We start from the raw sequence: 24,950 nt of genomic DNA on the forward strand, positions 1-24,950 counted from the left end.
AACCCCATCTTATTTCTTTGAGTCATATTAATTAGAACTTGTCTTAGATTATGTTTTTAAGTGTTTTAGTTCATTAGAAAACCAAAATTCGTCCAAGTTTGTGTTAGAGTCCCAAAACTGCCCAGATTGTGTGTTTAAGGTAGTTTTGAGTGTTTAGGGGCTGTTTTGAGTCTTTTGGTTTGTTTTAGTGTTTTAAAGTATAGTTTTGCATTCTTTGAGTCTAGTTAGTGTTTTAAACTTTGTTTTTACGTTTTCAAGTCAGTTTCCAAGTGATTTAGCAATCCCTCCTAATCCCCGGCCTAGAACGATCCCTACTTACATACTTTACTACAATTGATAAAAAGAGGGTTTAATTTTGTGTGTTAACTTATTTTTCACATCAGATGGAAGGAAGAAGATGAGATATATGAGAGGAAGGAAATGCTAGCTTCCTTCTCCCATATGGCCAACCTCTGTAGAGAGAAAAAGAAAGCTTGTGTTTCCTCATCTTTCCTCAAAGAAACCCTAAAGAGGTTAAAGCTATAAAGCTATTTTTATACCTCTTTTTAAGTGAGTGGCAAACTTGTAATTACCCCACCATCACACTCCTCTAGCATGGACGGTTTGAGATTATTATGGGGTTAATTCTCCTTTAATATTAGTTGTCATACAACTTAAAATAAATGGGCCTTCTGGACCAAAACCATGGCCCCAAAACCTGAAACTAACTTAAAGCCCAATACGAATCTTTCATATTATTAATTAACATATTAATTAATCCTTGCCATATTAAACTATTTAATTGTCCTTATTCATCTTCATTATTTCAGTCATTACCTTACACGGTGAATGATCCATTAGTTTCCTTTTTGCGAGGTAGTGGGAGATTAGAACTATTACTAATCGATTGTGAATTGAAACTTACTTTCAATTCTCCCTTCAGTGATTAATCATCTTCAAGACTTCCACAAGCCATGATTGACACCTAGCAATATGTCATGGCTACCCAAGCTAATCATAAAAGATTGGAGAACCTATTCAGTTTGGGATTACAATGCAACACAACCCTTCTCTAAATCTAGTACTCTTGATCACATTGTTGAGTGATAGTTCATTCACATATACTATCCAATGTGATTATCTTGTTTATATGATTACCTTGAATGTGATTGGAACAACTTCCTAAATCTCATTCACACTCTAGCCAAAGATTCTTAATCATATCATAAAGTATTCTCCCTTAATAGTTTGGAGGTTAGAGATCCTTTATTGTACATTCATATGCCTACATGATTAAGGCCTCGTTTGGTGTTGCTTTTTTTTCATTAAAAACCGCTTAACTTTAAAGTTAAGCAATGAAAAAGCATTTGGTAAAAATAAAATATCCTGCTTATTTTAAAAGTTATGGGCTCTAGACAACAGCTTTTAAAAGCAACATGTAGGTTGCTTTTAAAAGCTACTTTAATAAAAAGCAGAGTTCGGTCTTTGATAAATATTTTCAATTGTTGTAATACCTTCATTAACTTTTTTTAAATGATATTATTTAGCTTTCCACACACATTGTATCCCTTAGAGAACAAAGTAAACGCTACCACTTACCACTACAAATACTAACCTTACAGCATCACTGCTATTACAACCACCATTTTTTGCCACCACCATTGCCATAACCACAATTTTCACCACTGTCACCACTACCACCATTGTCACCACCATCATTACCGCTACTACCACCATTGCCACCACCACCACCACTACCATTACCACCATTGTTACCACCATCGGCTATCTTTACCACCACCATTACTACAATCGCCATCACTGCCACCACAACCACGATTTCCACTACCACCACCATAACCGTAACTACCGCCACTGCCACCACAACCAGTGCTACCATGACACGCCCCGATCCCAATATTACTCGAATACCAGGATAGGCACGTGCTGGCCGACACCCGAGGGTGACGAAAGCCATTTATTGAGTGCAAATGCTGAGAATAAAGGAATAAATAAGACTTATAAATATAAAAGAATAAAGAATATGCATTTAAGGAACGTGTTTAGAGCATACAACTAACTATAACACTAAAAGAAATAATAAAAAAATTGAATGAATAAAGTAATGGGTCCTACACCGAGAAGATTCGAAGATGCCGATGCGGAAGTGCCTGGACGTCAGGATTATATGCCTCGATTCTAAGTCCTGAAGGGGGCGCAAAACAAATATGAGTGGACCAAGTTTATATATATATATATATATATATATAATAAAATAGTTATCAACGTACTAACCCCCAAGTTTATATAAAGAAAACTACTAGCATAATAAGTGATAGGTTTATTGAAAACCCTAGCATGCCAAAAACATCTCAGAAGACATATCGCGGAAAAACATCACGGAAATCAAAATATCAATCATCTGATAGATCGTCTCGTAAGCATGGTGTGCTGCTAGTAAGATCATTGAACAAATATAACTCCCGGCCCTATGCCAGTACCGTGGTTTCTGCGCCCGTAGCCAGAGATTACCAACTCCCGACCCAATGCTTGCTCTGTATCCCTCAGCCTATAACTTAGGATTATTTCTCCCGGCCTAACTGCCAACACCAGATCCTCGCCCTAGGCGGCATAGTGTCCACTAGATACGCACAAATAGTTACGCCTTTCAAATATAACCACTTCATATTATAAAGCCATCCATCGTCTATACTACAAAGAAGGGTTTGGAAAACATGTTCTAGCATCCTATCGTCATCCATTAGATAGTCTGCCAGTTCATGGTTTTTATAGAAAATACGATATATTAAAATATAGCTCAATATAGGCCAACAATTAATTCCTTACAAAATAACGAGACGATAATCAACATTTCAATAAACATGCTTAACATAAAATCAGTTCATAAACTCGTAAGGCATGCATTTCATTTATGAAATTAAACTATAAAATTATACAAATTTTAGAAGGGGTACACTCACAGTATTTCGCCGTCGAAGAGTCACGCAGCTAGTAAAGACAGAAACGTCACTATAATTACCCCTAAGCAAATAATGAGTCCAATTAATAAAACTATATAATAGCAATTGAATTTGGGAAAACGGACATTGGAAACGGATTCAGAACGTCGAATTATCCTAAGAAGGGTCTTGTTTAAATTTCGTAAAAGTCGATAGAATATTCCTAGAATATTCCTTGATGGAATATTCCCTAATGGAATATTTCCCATAAAGGGTTAGGACAGATTAGGGTTAAGGGTTTAGGGTAATGGGGTTTAAAGGGTTGGCTTAGGATGCACATGCCTAAGGCCCTAAAGGAAAATGGCCTAAAGGCCTTTTGGGTTTTTAAAAAGAAATGGGTTTAAGGAAAAATGGGTTAGGGTTTAAAATAAATGGGTTGGGGTTTTAAGGAGTGGTCTTAAGGCCAAGGGCCTGAGACTTAAGGAATGGCCCAAAGGGCCTTTAGTTTAGTAAATAAAAATAAAAACAACTTAAAGTAAAGGGTTTTAAGGAGGACGGGCCGAAGGCCCTGATTTAAAATGGCCCAAGGGCCTTTGACATTAAAACAATAAATAAAATAAATAATAAAAGCTGAAATGGGTTTTGGGTTGTGCTCGGCTCAACCCTTGGGATTTCTGGGTTGCTGGATTCAAAGGAAAGAGAAGGCTGGAAAACTACACCAACTTTAAACGGCCATAACTTTGTCAAAACTTAACGAAATCGAGTGATTCAAAAACCAAAGTTGTAGTTCTCGGTAGTCGAACTCGTCGGAAACTGAGTAAGATTCAAATGAGTATAACTTCTTCAATACTTAATGAAATTGGGTGAAACAAAAAGGAAAATTGTAGTACTTAGCGAGACGAAGAGATTGATACCTTGCAAGCCAACCAACTCACCGTGGTTTGGCCAAAAATTGCCTCGAAAGCGGCGGTACTTGCCTAAAAAATGGGTTAAAAACCCTCGATTTTCATCTCCAAAGTCACTTAAACAACTCGCAATAACTCACTAGGACAAGGATGCAACTCAAAACACATCGACTCACCTCGGGTTCGTCGGATTCCGAGTTAAATCGCCGATGTTCCACCCTGCACGCACAATTGTAGTGTTGACAGAGACGAGAGGAGTGATGGTCTAGAATTCTTAGCCTCTTGAGTCTTAGTGGTCTCAGAGAGGGAGTTGCAGAGAGATGTAGGGAGGGATAAGGAGAGACAAAGATAGAGATCGAGAGAGTTTCAGGGAGAGAGGGAAGAGAGAACCGAGAGAGAGAAAATAGTGGGAGGAATTGCCATGTGGCAAACTAAGAAAGGGGGCCGGGGACAACCAAAACAAGGGTGGGCCCTTTGGGCACACCATTTAACACCAAAAATCAATTTTTTATTTATTTTTATTTTTTTATAAAACGGGGGTGAGTGTAACATACCATCGGCCTATCCACCATTGTTACCTCCCCACCCCAACCAACATATCCCACTTTTAGCACCACCACCACACCTCTACTGTAACCACTATTACCACCATTGTCGTTGTCGCCCTCACTCATACTACCATGTCCATTTATCGTTGTATACAATTATATCACTTTTTACATTACATTTTACCAAACGCTTTTACGCTGCTTTTCATACTCACATTACTTTTAAAATTAAGCTAACCAAAAGCTCATCAGCTTTATTTTACAACTGATTATTCTTAAAGCACAGAAGAAGCAATATTTTTTTTTAAAGTACAGTAATCCTAAACTAGCATTAAGTAGCTTAACCCCAACTATGATATGGACATTCTCAAGTGGAATGTCATTAACACAGTTAAAGACTAAGGACCTAACCATAACACAAGTATGATGTCTTAGGTCAAAGGACTACTTTGCATTATCCCAACTATGAGTTCTCATGTGACACAAGATCATATACTGTTACCTTAGTCCAGTCATGGACTCAATAGCTCCGAGTAGAGCTGGATTAACGGAGCAGTGGTGCCACCATTATCCTATTCTGGAGCAATGGGTGAAATTCGAGCAACTTCATTGAGAATGACCTTGGTTGTTCCTCAGGACACAAGGATCTGATCTAGCATAGAATCATTCAGATCCTCTATATGTCTTGGAGTTCCTACAATTTAGGAATTGGTGTGTGCTGCAAGTAATCATACTCTTAAAGATGATGTAATACCTACTTCTAGATATCCTTTAGGATTCTCCCAGCTTAACATAAGGATTTTATCCTAAAAAGGTTTCTCTCGACTGATATAAATACACCCATCAAGGGTTCACTCTAGTAATGCAATCATTGCACTCTAATTCTCTTGCCCACTACTGAATCTTGTATTTGCTTACTAACTTGACGTTGGAGAAACTTTGATGGGCACCCCCTTAAGGTTTGCTCATGGTTGTTTACTGATTTACAGGTTATTTAGATTTTTTTCCTCCATCATCCATGACGGTGAATGAATTTGATTCCAACATAAAGCTAGTAATCTTTTCCTCTTGTATCACTCATCTTCTTCATTCCTTCATCTTTGGTATGGAAACTTAGAGGTTAACAATTTTGGAGACTTCTGGAGAATCATTCATGCATCCAAATCCAAAAGTCTATAGGAGCAACATAATAAAGGTGAAGGCCATGAAGTTCAACACAAGGCGAGGAATGAAGGTTCTTACACTGCTGATTAGCCTCTACTTGGAACTTTAAAGGTATACAAAATTATGAACTCTTTCTCTTTAAATTTGAGTTAAGTCTTGGAACATAACTATTATGCTTTGAATTTAATGGTATTAGAACCAAAGTTGAGCACTCTAGTGGATGGTGAAGGCACAAACTCAAGCAACTTGTAAAACATAGAACAACTATAAGCAAGCCTAAGACCAGATGGGGTGATGCTAGGAACTGCAAGAATTACTTGCGTGCACACCTATTTATATATTGTAAGAACTCCAAGAATTATAAGGATCCAATTAAGTCCATATCCAGATCATATTGTGTATCTTTTGGAACAAGCATGATCATCCAGCAGAGTCACTTAAACTTCAACAATTACTCTGGAATAGAGTGATAGTGGCATCGTTGCTCCATCTGATCCAGCTCCGCTTGAAGTTGTGGAGCCCATGACCGGACTTCTGATGTAACAGTATTCGAATCATCCTTACTTCGACCCTGGAAAATCATAGTCCTATAATTACCCTTAACTATGCATAAAAAAGATAACCTGTTCCCTTAAGGATGGATAGTTATCTAAAGAACATGCATTTCGTAGTAAATTGGAATACGTACCATTTAGTCTTATATCTTCATGCTATGATTCAACCTTTACTGACAAAGTGGAAATGCTTCAAATCTAGACATGTGCTCTTGAATAGCATGCCAGAAAGTTTGTAATGATGAAACTTTGTGTTTGCTACGTGTGCACGAAAAATAAGAAATTATCTTTGATGTTCTTTACTGGTTTTAACCATCATTGATCCCAAGTGAGTTAGTTTGTATTCAATGGTTAGATGATTCCACTGTGCTACGTATATAATCTTGAACTTTTCCCTTTCATCTCATAAAAAAACACCATATTATTCAAAGAAGAAAAGTCTCCAATCAATGGCATCCTCAAGCAAGACCTCTAAATCCGCTAAAGTCTCACCTTACAACCTTCTGCTAATGAGCGCATACAACTGGGAAGAATGTCAGGCCTTTATCGAAATTCGTCGAGATGTTCTAAGTCAATGTAGGGTTTGGTAATAACTAGGACAAGACAACCATGCTAAGATTCCTGCATCGTTTATCCCACAATGTTTATGCACCAGGATCTATCCTTGGTTCTTAAATTTAGGTTTGCGCTTTCTTCTCCCTGATTTTCTAAACAGCATTATGTTGTGCTATGACATGGTCATCTGCATTCTTTCTCTTGTTGCCTTCAAACTTATCACCTGTTTCGAGTTGCTCAATTAGTGGTATAGGGCTAAGATGGGTATCTAAGAATTCAGAGCGCTGTATGTCATCAAGAAAGGCTTCAATAACCATTATTATTTAATGGCTAAACTCAACCTCATCTGGAAGTTGTACATCTTAGATGTTCCTTGGCACGACATGGACATGTTCAAGAACATTCTGGTGGTTGATAGAGATTGGGAAAAGAGACATCGATGGAGTTAGAGTTAAAGCTATCATTTTTCCTAATCCCAAATTCAGCAACAAATTTTAGGACATTGGGGTTGTGTCGACCAGAGTTAATCAGTCGGGTAATGTAGATTCCTGCTAATCATTGCCATTAGGAGTGGTTGTTTTCTCCTAATCGCTTTATTGGTCAATTGAAAAAATTTGCCGCTAACCACTGCTCTAAGTTTCCTATCTCGAAGCCAAAGTGGGTCAAGGCTAAGAATGTCCATAAAAGGACTCACTTCCTCAAGTCCAAAGTATTTCCAACTCTGGAGCTGAAAAAGTAGAAACGATCTAGTAGCTCTTCTTCCTCGTGATTGGTTGATCTTCCTTAACCATGATTGATGATTACAGATGTAATGTATAGAGGACTCAAAGAAGAAGAACAAATTTCATTGAAAAGAAAAAGGCGTACTTCCCATTCGACGCCTATGAACCTTGAGACGCTTGCCCTGCTGCCTCTATCTAGTGGACCATAAACTTCGTCCCTTCCACTTTTGGAGCCAGCGCCATAGCAACCAATCAAGCCTAAACTTGAGTCTCTTCATTCAATACTTCAACCAACTCCGCATATATAAATGTGACTACCGATTACTTATGTAATGTTTAGAGGCCTCAAAGAAGAAGAAGAAATTTCATTGAAAAGAAAAAGGCATATTGCCTATCTAACGTCTATGAACCTTGAGACGCTTATCCCACTGTCTCTTGTATCTCCTCCATCTATTTTCGTCTATTAGGCCTTTCCAGGCGTTTTCCCAGTCTACCATTCCTTTACAGATACCTTCAACCGGGTTCAGAAGGACGACACAATCTCTACTTGTGATCAGGTCTTCAATGAATCATATTGCCTTTCCAGCAGATGGCAGCTATCTTCAGAACGTGGATTATGCTCGGGCTCTTCTCGATGCCACAATTGCCTCTATGGACTGCAAAGAAGTCTGAACGTCTTTTGAGGATGTCATGATGCGGTGTTACGAAAGCTGTTATGAGGTAACCTTTTGTCCTCTTTTTGTGAATTTATTTTAGTGCTTCTATCATTCCTTCTTACTTTTGTTAAGTAGGTTAATGTATGGACCAAGATGGCAATATTCTGCCAAACAGGGCTGATCCACGAACTTGAGTGGGTGTCCTCGCAATAATCGAAAGGTGAGGGTAGAGCTAGAACAACAGCTGCTAGCTCAATCAGAGGAATTTTGAAAAATTCAAGCTAAGCAGTAAGCTCTTAAAGACCCCTACAAGGTGGAAATACACAAATATATCGATGTTGCCGTACTTGAGAAGATAAAGGCAAACGATTACCAAGAAAATCTCCTGAAAGCAAGGGAATAGTTGAGGCAAGAACGTCGAGCTAAAGTTGAAGCAGATTAAGCCTTGGCAAACCTGAAGACTGAGTCGGAATGAGAATTATCTTTAGAGTGGGGCACCTAGGAGGTGGAACGAGTTGCCTTCCAACCGAAGGTAGAAGGGCTTTGCCTAGAGATGGACTAAAAAGATAACGCCTGCATAACGGACCTTCAACAGCTCACAGATGTGCATAAGTTTGAGTTGTGAGCCCTTCGTGAAGCCTACAAGAAGACAATTGTATACTAGTATAGTAAAGGGTATAATCTTAGGTTCCTTACAGGTTATGCTCGGAGATACCATATCGGAGGCTAGGATGTCCATATAATTGAAAAGAAATCGAGAATACTGACTTTCCCATTTCGGACCATCATTTGAGCAGGAAAAAGAGTCCAGCTTTAGTGGTGACTCAACGCTCGACACGTTTGCAGGTTCTTCTACATATGTCAAGGGAAAAGAAGTCGCAAAAGGATATTAACTTTAAATGCCTGGCCAGGATGGGGACATGTCCTTTCTATAATCCAAATTTATATGCCGAAATTTTGGCTCTTGGTTCCTTTATTTTCTTTGCCTTATTTATGAATGAACCTCTTTTTGATTGGTACTCATCCTTCTAAAAAGCATCGAGGATTTTACCTTATTCATTTCTACGTTGTAGTATATGTGTTAATCCAGCACTCTTTCTGAAGTAAGCAAACTCTGGAGTAATAAGTGACAGGCAGAACACGAGTAAGCTTGTGGGTCTGTGACAGAGCTCAAAAGCTTCTTTGGTGTTTTTGATTCAGAAAAAAATCACCTCCCAAGCTTAGTGTTCATAAAGATTCCCATCGTGATATCTTGAATACCACCTAACTTTGGTACCAGGTATTACAGTATTAAACCCATGGAGAATATTATGTTTTGCATTTTTCTTGATGTATTGACTAAATTAAAAATGGGAAAGTGTCTTCATATGTTTGGAATGGCCTCTAGTCTTTGTCTTGTTTATTCTTTTGCCTCTGCTTTAAGGGTCTTGACATCTCGCAACATGATGTTAAATGAGTGTTTTAATTAGCTCGTGTTGCTTGCCTTTCCCTAGTGAATCGTAAACGAAAGTTCATTAGGGACTTAGTCGCTTACATGTGGTCCAAAACATTTTTTGAATCCTTTTGACGGACTCTATGTGTTGGACCTAAGCGTTTCCAACCAGACTACCTTGATTGACTTGGTCAAAGCATTTCCGCATATCAGATCTCCATTGGAATAAAATTCCTTTTGGGATTGCCTAGTCTGGATGCACCATTCAAACCTGTTAACACATGATGTTGCAGAACATCCTCGACTTAGTACGTTGGTCTGGGGTAGAAGTAGTCATACTTAGGGTTGGAGTTCAGAGCCGTCCTCAAAAGATTTTCAGATCGCCTTTTCCGACTATTCCCTTGAATGGCTTAGAGTCAGGGTTTAAATGTTATAACCCACAACCTTAATAGTTGTAACTTTCCGAAGGCTGAACGGTGCACTGGACTTCGAGGTCAGGGCACCATGTGCTCGTGCCCGTAGCCTGCCAATCATGACCGCATTTATTACGGTTCGAGTTTCTTAAGCTGTTAACCATATTGTACTGGATGGGCTAAAGGAAACTACTTTCACAATGTCACTTTGAATTTTTAGACTTATAGGCGTGCAAAGTTTTTAAAGTTTATGCTTGGTTCAAATGAGTGAGGTATTCCTTGCATCACCAAAAACGAAAAGAAAGAGACATAAATGAAACAGATTAACTTCATTACTTCTTTACTGATGGATAAAACATGGTTGATTGGTAAGGGGGTGTGATTGAATCCAAAAAGGATTGTGTACATATCTTCGGGAAAGAGAATCAAATCACTAGTTTAATTCTAAGAAAAAATGATATAATGCAAGAACTACATCAGGGATCACTTTTGGCTATAAGCCTTGTGGATGCAAATTTCCGCCGGCTTCTCCTTTGAAGAAAATGCACCAGCAAAATAATAACACCCAAGATTAAGGCCAAAAGCCTTATGCGCCCATGATGAATTTTTTAGGGGGGGGCTTTGGCCGAAGAATCTCCGATGCCAAAGTTAGAATTTGAGAGAGAAAGTGTTCATCAATTTCTTGGGAGAGAATAACCTAACATTTTAGTGGGAAAACATGACTATTTATAGGGGAGTGACCGGCCCTATTTGGAGAATAAGGGCAGACCATATATGGTCAAATTGTGAGTGTAATTGCAAGACATTATGTGAAATAATATCTTGCAATTAACTTGGCAATTAATCCCAAATTGAATAGGAAATTGGGAGTTACCTTTTGAGTGAGGATTTGATGAGGAGTGATGAAAGGGCTTTGAATAAATACCATTTTGATCACCTTTGACTCTTCCTTGATTGAATCGTTATTGTCCATTGCATGCGCTTAGAAATCCCGGTGTGCCTCGAGGGTACTTTTATCCTTTTTACCCAAAAGTACATGTGTCGCCTCCATAATTTTCTTGATTAGTTTTGGCTCTATAAATGCCCTCACACTTGTTGGGCTGCTCGCAAGAAAGGGTAGCTGATAGGAGCATATTTATGCGACTTAATTGGCTTGTTCTCGTGCTTTTACGTTGTGTTTCTTTAGTTATTTTAGTGTTTAAAGTCACTTTTGTGTGTTTTTAGATTCTAAGGCCAAAGTGTGCAAAATTATGTAATTTGGAGCCTTTTGGAGCAAAAGGAATGGATGAATTGAAGACTTGAACAAATTAGGTTTCCTAATCAACGAAGGATTCCTAATCACATGAGGATTCCTAGAAGAACAAGGATTCCTACTCCAATAAGGATTCCTACTTAAAGTAGGAAAGTTAAGCCAAGGTTTCCTATTTTGGTTTGATCTTTCCTAATTCTAAAAATACTTATGTTCCAGCAACTTTGAGGACTTCATATGCACTTGAGGACACAAAACAAAGGCCCTAGAACCCTTAGGGACCTTTGCTGCACTTACCCCATATTCCACCTTCCTTGCCGTGCAAGGGATCCACTTCCCCTTCAGTTTTAGGACATCTAACCTTCCCTAAAACCCATGCTGCACCTTGTGAGGGATTTCTAACCTTTCCTCTTCCTTGCCGTGCAAGGGAGAGTGATTCTTTCCTATTTTATGAATTAAAACACATTCCTTTTGTGTTTTAATCCCATGCCACACCTTTTAGCTTATTTCCTTTAAATTTCTGATTTGTTTCCCTATTTCTAGAAGCTTTTGACTTAATTTCTGATTACCTAAATAACCTAGGGTTTTGTTTCCTGAAATCCTTTAAATAAACTTCCTTGTGCAGCCACAAAGGAGCGATTCACTCCCATTCACGCCAGAAAGCCATCCCCACTCTCTACCACATCCATACTTCACCATTCTCCATAGTTTCTGACCCCAAACACTTCTAGCCGCACCATACATCCATCCTAAACATAATTCTATACTTCTACACCATCCATAACCCCCAAAACTCACCACCAACCCTTGTGCCGCAGCAAAGAGGAAGGAAGAAAGCCCTTGGACGTGCTTGTCATTCGATTGAGGATTACTGGAATGTTTTAGGTGTAATCTTTCTTTTGTTTTCAATGTTTCAATTCAATAATCTTTGTTTTGTGAGTATGAGGAACTAAACCCCTCTTAGTTAGGGGGTGATTCGAAACCATGTTCATGCTTGCAATATGATTTGATTACATCCAGTTGTGTTTTATAAGTTATGAATTCAATTTACTTATCCATTCATATAAAAACTGATTTGTGTATGTTGGTTGAGAGTGCACGCTTAATTTTCATGCATGAATTTGACGCTAGAATATAAGGGAGTTTCACCTAATCGTTATGAACTTTTATTCACTAGTAGTGAAGGTTGCTAGTCACAATCGCGTTAAGTAAATTCTTGGCATAAGTTTCATGCAATTCATAGTAACGAGTGCCTCGTCAATGCTTATGTTTTTCATAGAACTTAATGATTCTTGCTTGTATCTCTATTATGCAATTCATGTAGGGAACTTGTAGGGAATGTTTTGGGTTGTCGTATGCAATCATCCAACTCAATAACTTGTGGAAAAACTGAGGGTTAATTAGTGCAATTCACTGTTAATCTGGGGCGTTGAGTATTCATAGCTTATCGAAAAGCAACTGGAAATCGTTTTGTATGCAAGTGTGACATGTGTGGAGAAGAACCTTCTAGCTAGCCTTCCATCCATAAGTTTCATTCAAATTCGTTCTACAATCTGTTTTAGTTACAATCTGTTTTCTTTGTTTTCAAATTCATCAAAACCAAATCCCCCATTATTTTAAAGTGTTAGATTAGCTAGAAATCAATTTAGTTTGTGTTTTCAAGTGTTTTGATTCAAGTTATAACCCAATTTCGTCCAAGTTTGTGTTTGTGTTCAAAACTGCCCAGAAAGTGTTTTTAAGGCAGTTTCGAGTGTTTATTTGCTGTTTTGAGTCTTTTGGTTTGTTTTAGTGTTTTTAACTTTAGTTTTACATTCTTTGAGTCTAGTTTAGTGTTTTAAACTTTGTTTTTACGTTTCTAAGTCAGTTTTCAAGTGTTTAGCAATCCCTCCTAATCCCCGGTCCAGAACGATCCCTACTTACATACTTTACTACATTTGATAAAAAGAGGGTTTAATTTGTGTGCTTATATATTTTGCATCAAATTTTTGGTGCCGTTGCCGGGGATTAGCAACTTTGCTAATCCCTTGGATTGTTTTCTTTTCATTTATTTTATTTTGTTTAAGTTTCTGACCTTGTTTTGCTTTCTTGTTTTAGGTACTAGTTTATGACTCGGAGATCTCATCCGGTTCATGAGCATATATTGGACTTTGATGACGACTTTGAGAGGACTTTGAGAAGGAATAGGAACCATCAAGAGCATAACCTACCTAGCCTGGAACCTGTACACGTGTCGCCTCCATAATTTTCTTGATTAGTTTTGGCTCTATAAATGCCCTCACACTTGTTGGGTTGCTCGCAAGAAAGGGTAGCAGGTGTAGAGATCTCCAACTTTGATGCATATTCCCACTTGGACTTAGAATTAGATTCTTCTAGGAAAGGGAAACAAATCCTCCAAAGCCTATTTAAGCCTACCTTAAGTAGGGGATTAAATCAACTTCGGAGGGCAATTATTTATCCTTACAAGAAAGAGAGAAAGCTAGAGGATATGTGTTCCCTTTCCCCTAGCACTTTTTTTTGCTAGTAGAGGCTGTTAACAAAAGCCTTGTCTTTTGCTCCGTCATTGGATGCTTTGAAATTTGGAATACCATAGGCTTGGTCAGCGTGAGCCACCTGGCAAGATCGGCACGGCTGGGAGTCGCGGTGCAAGATCGATATGGTTAGGAGCTATGATGGCAAATCAAGGGATGCTGGAAGCCGTGGAGCAGGTAGACACAGTTGTGTGCACAGAGCTGGGGCTGGCTTGGGCCAGGTTATGTGCAGCTGGAGGAATTATACCACTAGGTTCGTGATGCTTGGATACTGGTGATGTGCTGCTTCGGTATTGAATCATTTGGAGTGTTAAGAACAAGACCTGCCTTCGGTTCTTAGTTATTGGGCTGGTGTATCATTCGGTACTCGTCTGCCCCCAATGCACCACTAGGCTAAGCTGCTGCTTTTTTTGAAATAGAAGTAATCTTTGTATCCGACAATCTATGTAGGATAGTCCCATATGCTCAATCTTGTCAACGAATGTGACCCACTTATGTTGGCTATGTCTCGTCAGTAGCTTCATTACGTTGGAAACCGTGCAATCATTTGTTCAGAAGCCTCTTAACTTCTTTTTGAATTTTCCTCTAATGGGCCAGCAGAGAATTCGGTAGCCCCCCGGTCGTGACCTATTGGTCTAGGTTTCTCTTCCATGTGCTCAGCTCATTTATGCCGTGGTTTCAGTGCATATGGTGCATTCCTAGCAGATAAGCAAGTTACTCGCAGACTGCCGGTTGATCTTAAGCCTGATTGAGTGACCGTTTTTCTCCGTCAGTTCTGAGGTGGAGAATGCTTTTTACGGGCTTAGCCGTGAATGAGCACTTCGCCTGGAAGGTTGCTCATGTGGATTATCAGAGTGTGGCCCCAACCATGAATGTATGCTTATCCATGGGCCTAACCAAAAGTGCATGCTCCTCCGCTTGCTAAGAAGAGAGTATAAGTTTTCTCAGGGGCTTAGTCGGGAGTGTACACTGCTAGAACTCTCCATTCATGACTGGTCGAGTAGCTGCTTGCAGGGACACTACTAGAGAGGTTCGTCATCTGCCCTTATCCTACTTTGGGACACCTCGTTTGGGGCTCATCGCATTTTGGTATCCTATAAGAGCTGATTCACAAAGTTAGTTTACTACGCGAGGGTGCTTGTTAACTCTATGGCTTGTCGAGACAAGTGTTGTTCACCATTTGGGGTGGAAGAGCTTGGATGGTATACGTCTCCTTGAGTAATGGAAGTGTAATGGACTTTGGGTGCGATTTGATTAGGATATGTCAAATCTGCGAAGAAATAGGGTGAAAATACCCCCGTTGGTCCAGAAATCTGAAGCTGGGACGGTTAAATCGATTTTGGATCAGTTCGGATTGCTTGGTGAGCCATGCGAGTGGGCTGGACAGTGAAAACGAGTTGAGTCGCAAAAGGTGGCCGGATCACTGGCGTGGGATGAGCCGAGGAAGAGCGCGTGCACTAAGCCTCATTTCTCCTCGATGGTGCTTAGGTTGGCTACTATGCGGTACGGACTGGGCTTGGTGCTTCAAAATAAGGTAAGCCTAGGCGTGGTGCTGCTTTTTGGCATAGGCTTGGAAGTGCCAGGCTGATGTTGCTGGCGTTTGGGCTTGGGCTGCTGAAGTGGCAGCAAGCTGGGCTGCTGAAGTGGCAGCAAGCTGGGCTGCCTGCAAGGCTTGCGTCTCTTAGGCCGTGGCTTGATGGTCCTGCTACCATGGAACTGGCCCACTCTCCATTGCCACAGTGGTCCCCGCGGCTGCCATAGTGGTGGTGCTCCGTGGTGGCAAAGTCGCTCATCCTGCCATCGCATTGAGCCTCGTGGATCGTCGTGGTAGAGCTACGTCTCGTCCTCCATCATTTGATCCGGATCTTTGAACGTAGGAAGTTTTGTTCATCATGGTTTTTGAATTTCCCGTTGTTGTATTTTTCCTTTACCTCTATTCAAAGAATTAAAAAATTTTAGGGATAAGAAAGTATGAAAAATTTACGAATGAATGAGAAATGAGAAACTTTGAATGCAAAAGTCTTCTTCGAGCGTGTGAATCAAATTCTCAATGAAAGCACCAGTTTGTGGATGCAAATATCCGCCGTCTTCTCTTTTAACGAAAATGCACCTACAAATTGATAACACCTAAGATTAAGGCCAAAAGCCTCACACGGCCACGATGAATAGGGGGCTTTGGCCAAAGAATCTCTGATGCCAAAGTTAGAATTTGAGAGAGAAAGTGTTTAGGAATTTTTAGGGAGAGAATGACCTAGCATTTTAGTGGGAAAATATGGTTATTTATAGGGGAGTGACTCGCCTTATTTGGAGAATAGGGGCTAGCCACATATGGTCAAATTGTGAGTGTAATTGCAAGATATTATGTGAAATAATATCTTGCAATTAACTTGGCAATTAATCCCAAATTGAATAGGAAAATTGGGAGTTACCTTTGAGTGAGGATTTGATAAGGAGTGATGAGAGGGTTTCGAATAAATACCATTTTGATCATCTTTGACTCTTCCTTGATTGAACCGTTATTGTCCGTTGCATGTGCGTGGGAATACCGGTGTGCCTCGAAGGTAATTTTATCCTTTTCACCCATAAGTACACATGTCGCCTCCATAATTTTCTGGATTATTTTTTGCTCCACAAGCCCATATTGGGGCATGAGAAGATGAGTTCTCCATGGACTTGTTTTACGCAGACAACAGCTTTGTGATTGAGTGCAGAATGGACTGCCTATATATCCTGAGAAAGAAATCAAACCACGTGTTGTTCGGATGGTAGGTCACTGTAGCCGATCTGGAGACATCTACGGTGGTCTTTTTTTTAGGAGTGGGCTTCTCTTGTCTAATAAAGGCTCTTCGATTTTCCTTGTGTTCAACCTTTTTTGGAGTATCATTGAATGACAGGGTAGTTGGTGGTCAATTGTTGAAGTAGACCCCATGCTTTGTAGCCAATATCGGCCAAGGATGGCGTTGTAAAAAGACAAACAGTTCATAACATGAAAAGTTATCAGGTGGTTGTATGGTTCCGCCCTTACCGCAAGTTGAGGATACCCATTCTTTAAGTTGAGCCCCTGAAGAGGATGCTTACCTGTGACCCGTTATCTATCAGAATTCCATCGACCACGGCGTCAGGGATTTGCAACTTAACGACGAGGATGCCATCGTGAGGGGAGCAACAGCCCCAGAAGCCTACTTGAAAAGCATCAGAATGTTGGGGCATGTAGGCAATTTTTTCTTTCCCTTCTTTGTTCTTTCGAAGCGTTCCTACTTCCCACCTAAGTGGTTGATCATGGGGAATAGTTTTCCCCCCAAGTATCGAATCGGGAGTAGATTTTGGTTTTTCCGAGGCTTCCAATGACGTGCCTTGGGAGCAAGTATTTCGGGATGGCATACCTAGATCTTGATCAGTCATCCTTGCTGGAGTTTGGATAGATGATTCTACGGAACGGACGACGGTATTTTGATTTCTTTCATTCGCGTTTCAAGCCTGGAAAATCTCGCTCGTTCTTCGGATTGTAAACTTCTTAGAGGTATTTCATCGACACACATATCTTTAGCACGTTGTCCCAAACTTGATCTATGAAGGAGGCATCTTTATCAGATGTGACGATGTCACGTTGCTGGGTGATCGTCTAGGAAAGGTTTCCATAAGGGCTGAATGATTTGGTCAAGAGGAATATGAGTACTTTCTCAATAAAAGCACCAATTGTTTGAACTAAATTTACGCACCGCCGTGGATAGTGGAGGCACAACTCGAGCAACCTATAAAATCGAGAACAACCATAAGCAAGCCTAAGGCTGGGGAAGGGGTATGTGTCGGTCAAAGGCTTTCCAACGGTTAAGTTTGTAATCAGTTTTTAGACTCAAGTAGTGGACAAGAGAATTAGAGCATTGAGATTGCGTTACCAGAGATGAACTCTAGATGGTTGTATTTATACCGTGGGGAGAGAGATATTTTAAGGATAAAATCCTTGTTCTAAGTCGGGGAATCCTAGAGGATATCGAGAAGTAGATATTGCACCCTCTTATGAGTTATGATTACTTGCGGCGCACATCAATTCCCAAATTGTAGGAACTCCAAGACTTATAAGGATATGATTGAGTCCATATCTAGACCAGATCGATTGTTGGTCAAATGAACTTAGGTTATACTAAATTTTTTAACAACAAAGCCAAGATGCTTGGTCTCGAGCCGTGTCATGGGACTGAGATGCTTGGTTTCGAATCCGAGGTGACATAAGGCCGAGATGCTTGTCCTTGGCCTGAGTAAACTTGCATCAATTTTAGTGTATTATGCCCTATCATTAATTTGACACCAAGTCGAGTGAACTCTCTTTGTTAAACCAGGTCTGGCTCTAACGAGAGTCACCTTCCCATTCCAGGCTAGGACCAACCTCAAGGCTGAGATAACTATAGCAGCCACGTTTTAATATCTTATTGGTTACAAGGAAAAAGCAAGTAATAAACATAAACTGAGACATGCATACACGCTCACGGGCCCTGAATTCCGTTCGTTTATAAAAAATTTGGCAATAGAAAGTTCTCAAGAATGAATCCTATATTATTGAGAGGAGGGATTTTACATGTGCTTATAAGTAGGTGGGGTACTTCTCATATTGCCAATTGGTTTTATGATGGAACCTCAACTTTCTTTTTGGTGTTAGAGTAGGTTGTCTCACGTGTGAAGCCCAACGGGCCATACACGCTAAACGTCTCTCCATTCCACATATTGCCAATTGATTTTATGATGGAACTTCAACCTTCTTCAATTCTGTCGTTGCCATTTTTGGGTTATAGCTAGTGGTAGTTATCGTAAAATTTTGCAACAGAGGGTTTGCATCTGCATTGTGCTGTCTTGAAACACGGTGAAATATTTCAAATTCTTTCTGGAAGTGTATTACATAATGAGCTTCAATTGAGAATTCTTCAAATAAGTAGCGCCTACTTCACGTTGTCGTTTGAGAATCTGAATCGTCTGTTTTTATACATTTCCTTATAAATCATTTTTGTAAAATAATACTTAAATCCGTAACTATTTAACCAATCTAACACTTTAGTGTTTTCTTCACTACGAGTAGATGTCTTAACGAGGGTCTAATATATTGGGACAAGGATTGTCTGCCCTTCCACTTCCGGTGCCCTCCCGTGCCCTCCTGTTTGTGTGGTCACGGTTAAGCCACGTCAACATTTTATATTACTATTCATTTTTGTTTTATTATCTCTATAAAAAAACAATATAAAATATTGACGTGGCTTAACCGTAACCATACAAAACAGGAGGGCACAGGAAGTGGAAGGGCAGACAATCCTTGTCCAATATGTTGTTAAGTATATGGGCTAAAGACGGTACCAAACTTTGGAGAAAAATTAACGGGTTCCATAAGTTAAGAACCCTCAGTAGAAGGGAATGGGACTGTTTTCACTCTTCAGCTAAGAATATATTAAAAGCAAAATACACTATTAAACTGAAAAAAGGAGGTAAATATAAAACTTTCATACTGTTATTTTACACATTACAACACTTGCGAGAAGCAAATTTCAATGTATTGAGTAAATGAGAGCTCCATAAGTAGCACTCTCGCAACATACAACTTTGTTTTAGGTGTTTGAGTTATTAAATAGTTGTTCTGGAATTTAAAAAAGGTAAATTACATTCTACGTCCTTAAGTTTTGGTGCAATTCAAATCTCATACAACATCTTTCAAACATTTCAATTTCATACAATTATCATTATTTCATTTCAATTTCATACATCAATTAGAAAACCTGTTAAGTTAACCATTAAGTGATGATGTGGAAAATATAAGGTCCTTATTTATGCTGACATGACTGTTAAACTTGTGCCAAATGGCCAAACAATTAGTAAAAAACTTAAAATTTAATTAAAATATTAAAAATTAATTAAAAAAAAATAAAAAAATCACAAATTTTTCATCGTCCCCTCCCGAGCCACTGCTTCCACATCAATTACGCACCTCCTTCTCTAACTAAAAATCTTAAATTCCTCAATTCCGCATCCAAATTTATCCGTATGCCACATTTGTGATTAAACCCTAGATCCAAAATCCAAGTAATTCAATTGGATGATGGGTTCTCCGCGAAACCTCCACGCCCTAGTCGTCTTCAGTGAAGTCGAAAGCACCTAATGGTTTTTCAGAGAAATCAAGCCTACCCTGATTTATGGTTTTTGAAAGCCATCCGCCATTTTTGCCTCCTGTCACCTTTATTCGCAATCCAAACCAATAGGCTATTGAAGAATAAATCGAAGGATTAGGTATTGAGGAAGAGGCATTGTTCATAGTTTTCATCCCTTTGGGTGATACCTTTATAAAAATTGAGATGCCCAGTGTACATGAAAGCATTACCAAAACGCATCGTGGGAGGCCGTGGAAAACTAAGTCCTCGATCTCCAAAACGGTGTCATCCATGAGCGCATTTGTGTAGTACTCAACGATACAAACGTGAAGGGTGATTTGGTAATTTCATGGTTAGAGATATTTTGTGGATTGTTTTGTGAGCTACGTGGGGCCCACACCTCACACCTGCCCTGTCCCGTGTCCTCTCTTTCCAGAAATTTTGGTCTCTCTTTATAACTCTCTCATTTTTTCAACCTCTCTCTCTCTCACTAAAACTCTCTTCTCTTCTCTCTCGTATTTCACTCCCCTTTTCTCCCTTATTTCTTTGTTTTGCACAGTAAATGCAACCACTCGCCCACTCCAGTGAGCTCCCCTATCATAGAACTACCACCGCCGACTGCCATGATTTGCTTCCCCTCTTTAACTCTCTAAAACTCTCTCATCTCAAACTCTCTATGCACTCTTCATGCATAATACACTGAGCCACCACCACTCGACTACTCCGACGAGCCAGACCATCAGACCACCTCCACGCCTTTGTCCTTCCCTAGCTCTGTTAAGCTTAGACTGAACATTGGACTTAGACTAAAACATTACACCACACTGTAGCACCATCACTGTTTAAGGGATTTTTCCGATGAGTTTTCACCGTTTCTGACAAGGTAAGTCTCAGGAATTCACTCCCTCTTTCCGTTTCATGGTCTGTAACAATCTTAAGGTTAAAACTTACTCTAGTAGGGTATGAAGGTGGATAGAACGCGTGGAAAGAAATTCCCCAATTTTCTGGCAGAGGAAACCATGACCATTGGGCTACTTTCAGGCCATTTTTCCAGCCAACTACAACTATGACTCAGCCTAAATTAGGTGTAGATCATGTTCGGGCAGGAAATTTGGCTAGTGGGCATTCCTAGCTCGAGCACACAGCTCCCTGAAGAGTTGGCACTTTGGTTAATTGTCGGGCTCCTGCTTGTCACAATACTGCAAGAGGAGAACAAAGTTAGTTCTAAAAGGTGCCTTTATGGGGCCTTAGGTGTAGGCTTTGTGGCTAGCAATCAAAACCAACTAAGTGCTTAGGCGTGTCACTGCCATCTATGTATGGCAGATGTAGAACAAGTGTGTTTTAAGCCGATTACTTACGCCCCAAGTTATTTCTGACTTCTTGTTTATCAAAGGATTGTTGTAGATGGGTTAAGTCTACATTAAGTTCTTTCCTATGCCATGAGATCAAGGACTTTTAGTTATCTTGTATGCTCGAGGGGTGAAGGACCAGATCTGATGAAGGCATCAATTTAATTCATTCTAATCTTGATAAAACCACTAAGTGAACCAGATTTGAGAACTGATGGTGGTTTGAGTCATCAAAGCATTGGAAATAACTTGAATATAAACTAGGGAATACATTATAACACCAGATCTGTTAATTGAAAGACGAAAACAAAGAGAGTCGGGCAAGGTTAAACGTCTTGTGGTCTCTTCTCTTTGCAGTTTACAAAAGATTGAATACTAAATGGGATGACTAGAAAAGAGTTTATACAGGAGGGATCGATACTGCAACATTTAGGAAAAGGTAGCAGAGCTTTTACATAGACAAAAGATGTCTTTCTAAGGAAATCTAGGCTAAAAGGGTGCAGAGTTTGGACAAAGCATGACTTTCTGGGTATTTGCTTGGCTGAGAGACAGGTTGTATGTTTGTTTGTTTGATTGGTTGAGTGTCTTTGTCTCTGGGCCCTCTTCCTCCTTTTATAGATGAATTAATTTGACTCGTACTATTTCTGTTCTTGCCCGAAAGCAATTTGGAGGGTAGGGAACCATCAGTAATTTACATGCTATTCCATTCGTAAAGTGATTTTGGGCAGAGAGTTGGTGGATTTCCATCGGTTGTCACTTCCTTTGTAAGCACCTAATCTTTGCATTAAAGGGGGAGCGCTAATTGGTCTTGAGATGGACAGTCTAGGCTTGGTGTTAGGCTTTGAGAAAGCTTCATTTCTTTAGTGTTTTTGGGCTCTCTTTCCTTTCGGCCCAAAGTTCAAATGTTAACCCAAACAATGCCTCCTTTAATCATTGTTAAGTCAGCACCTTAAGACGCTAATAATGATTAAATCGGCGTGCGTCTTCCTCGGAACTTTCATTAATTAAAACAGCCATTGCACTTCCAGACCCTTGCGCTAACCCCCGAATCCTATCTCTAAGTTGATTGTCCACTATAAATTTCCTTCTCGACTACTTTGTTAAACACCTTAATAATTTCAAGCTTTTAATTTCCTAATATTCTCAGCATTTTCAGATCCTTCATGTTTTCCAGAAAATCCTCCCTTGTTTTCACAGCTCTTGATAGTATCTTGAGTTTGAACTCTTGGTGAGGAGATTTCCACCATGTGCCACTTGTCATGCGACCCTCTCCACTTTTGGTCTGACCTACGTACTGGGTTTTTCTTTTTATGTAGGATGAGTGCTTTCTTTAGGACCTGCATGGATATCTCAGGCATCAGTAGCTGCAAAAAGCGACATGCTTAAGACTAATCCTAACTTTTGCATTCTTGGTCACTTCATTATCATAGGTATATGCTTTGGGATCAATATCAAAGTTTTTGGGAGGACCATCATCAGCCCGAGTCTTCTTCTTCTCAAGTGTCAAAGTATCCATCAGATTCTCATTGATTCGAATAACGGGTTCAACCATGAGATTGGTAATGGGCCTGAGCCTCAGTATCTGCCCCTAATTTTTCTATTCCACAGAAAGTCTTTAGTGCACCCATATAGCCTCATGGGTCCTTTAAGCATGAATGCAGAGTCTATTGCTTCAGATGAGCTGAGTAGAATCTCTATGTAGCTTCATCATTTAATGAAATGAAAATGTCTTCTTTTCTTTACTTTACCTTGTACTTAATTGTGATGAAGATGTTAACTGTCTTTAGATTTCTCAAATCATTTAAACTTCTTCGACGTAACAATCCTTAACATCCCATAAGGTTGGATGATAATTCTTCAGAAATTTAGTATTAACTGGATGTTTCCCTCTAAATCGGCCAAATAATAACCCCCATATCCAATGCTTGATGAATAATGAAAAGACCTTCCCAAGTCGGACTCCATTTCCCGAAGCCTCTTACTTGGGCTCCCAAGGGCAAGACTGCCTTCCATACTAAGCCTCATTCCTCAAAAGTCTTCAATTTTACCCCTTTGTTATATGCTCAAGCAGTAACTCTCTTTCCTTCTTGAATCTTGTTTAAGGCTTCAATTCGGGCTGCATCTAAATCTTCAATTCCTTGACATATAGCCTCAATGTATTCTTCATTGTGTAGCCCAAACTGGTTTTGAATTTTGACCGAGCTCACATTAATCTCCATGTGAATCATGGCATCCTGCCTGAAGGTTAGAGCGTAAGGTGTAGTCCCAGTTCCTGCCCTCTTGGAAGTTCTACAAGCCCACAATGTGTCTCCTAACATCTCGTGCCACTTCTCTAGACTATCTGCCACCATTCTTTTGATAATGTTAACCAAGATCTTATTGCTGGCTTCTACTTGACCATTTGACAGGGGGTAGTAAGGACTAGACTGAATAATCTTTATCTTTAACTTACTTGCAAACTCTTCTACCTCTCTTGAAATAAAAGATGGCCCTCAGTCTGTGACAATTATCTTGGGCACCCCAAATTTGTGTAAGATCTTGGTTTCAATGAACTTTTTAACAATAGCTGAGGTTATGATTTTTACTGCTGAAGCTTCTACCCATTTGGTGAAGTAATTCGTTGCCACAATTATGAATATGTGTCCTTTGTTAGAAGCTGGATGGACTTGCCTAATGAAGTCCATTGCCTATTCTCTGAAGGGCCAAGGTTTGACTACGAGGTTCAATGACACTGAGGGCACATGTTGGAGTGGCCCATGTCTCTGGCATTCTTCACATCCTCGGGCATAAACTTTGCAATCTTTTTCCATCTCAGGCCAAAAATAGCCATATCTTCTTAGTAACCACCTCATCTTGGTTCCGGTTTGGTGTGCTCCATAGATCCTCTCATGCATTTCGGCCATGACTCTCATAGACTCCTCTTGGCCTAAATATTTCAGCAACAACCCATCCGGAGTCTTTCTTAACAGATTATTTTCTTACAACACATATCTAGTGGCTTGTTGTCTGTTCTTCTTGCTTGTGGGAAAAGAGGGATCTTCCGAGTATTGAATAATGAGTGACCTCCAATCCTCTATCTTAGGCTCTTTGGTTATTACATCCAAGTTGAATCCTCTATCAAAGATAGAAGGGAGATTTTTCTTTTGCACTTCTACTTTTATCTCGAACCTTCTTTCTTGGATCTGCAATCCAGCAGGCAACTGAGCCATTTCATTGGCTATTGTATTTGATTCTCTAGGGATATGGCTAACTGCAATTTCATCACCCCAATATCTCAATAATTGTGTGTTCGCCAAGTAATAACTAGCCATAGTAATGTGTCTGCATCTGTATTCTCCATTTAGCTGGTTGATTACCAATTCTGAGTTGCCAAATACTTCAACCTCGGTTGCCCCCAACTCCATCAGAATTTCTAAGCCAATTATCAGTCATATTCTGCTCAATTATTGGTAATCTCTTGATAATCCAAGAGGAATAAATAACAATGGTGAGAACCTTTAGGATTGATGATGACAATCCCAGCTCCTGCAATATTCTGAGTTCAAGATATATCAAAATATAGTCTCCAATAAGTGATCTAGAGGCTAGTTATTCTTTTTACTTCTTGCTGGATCCATTCTTCCTTGCCCGAACAAGTTCTGCTTGGCAAGATCCATACACTTGCCACTTTCAGGGTTCCTGAGATGCTAACCATTTCCTATTGAGACTTTTGGTGCTTAGCTAAGAAGTCTGAAATTGCCTACCCCTTGACTGCCCTTTGAGACACATATTGAAAGCTGAATTCGGACAGTGCCATAATCCATTTTCCAAT

The 24,950-nt window shown here is 39.7% G+C and overlaps 1 protein-coding gene across 1 annotated transcript; it reads right to left on the reverse strand.

Annotated features, from left to right (window-relative positions):
• Positions 1-23,202: 23,202 nt before the first annotated feature.
• On the reverse strand, positions 23,203-24,543 carry LOC126590280 (uncharacterized). Its single transcript, XM_050255771.1, has 2 exons — positions 24,308-24,543; positions 23,203-23,611 (listed from the first exon to the last, which is right to left on the reverse strand). Exons 1-2 carry the CDS (start codon positions 24,541-24,543, stop codon positions 23,203-23,205), a joined length of 645 nt encoding a protein of 214 aa, XP_050111728.1.
• Positions 24,544-24,950: the final 407 nt, after the last annotated feature.

Source organism: Malus sylvestris, chromosome 11 (assembly GCF_916048215.2).
Source record: "Malus sylvestris chromosome 11, drMalSylv7.2, whole genome shotgun sequence".
Lineage (NCBI taxonomy): Eukaryota > Viridiplantae > Streptophyta > Magnoliopsida > Rosales > Rosaceae > Malus > Malus sylvestris.

Excerpts from the sequence above, each read along its gene's own strand:
- LOC126590280 (XM_050255771.1), bottom strand. The coding sequence starts at position 24,543 with ATGGAGTTGGGGGCAACCGAGGTTGAAGTATTTGGCAACTCAGAATTG. Across the intron at positions 23,612-24,307 it reads TTGCAGATCCAAGAAAGAAG|AGAGGTAGAAGAGTTTGCAA; the intron begins GTTCGAGATAAA and ends TTTTATTTCAAG.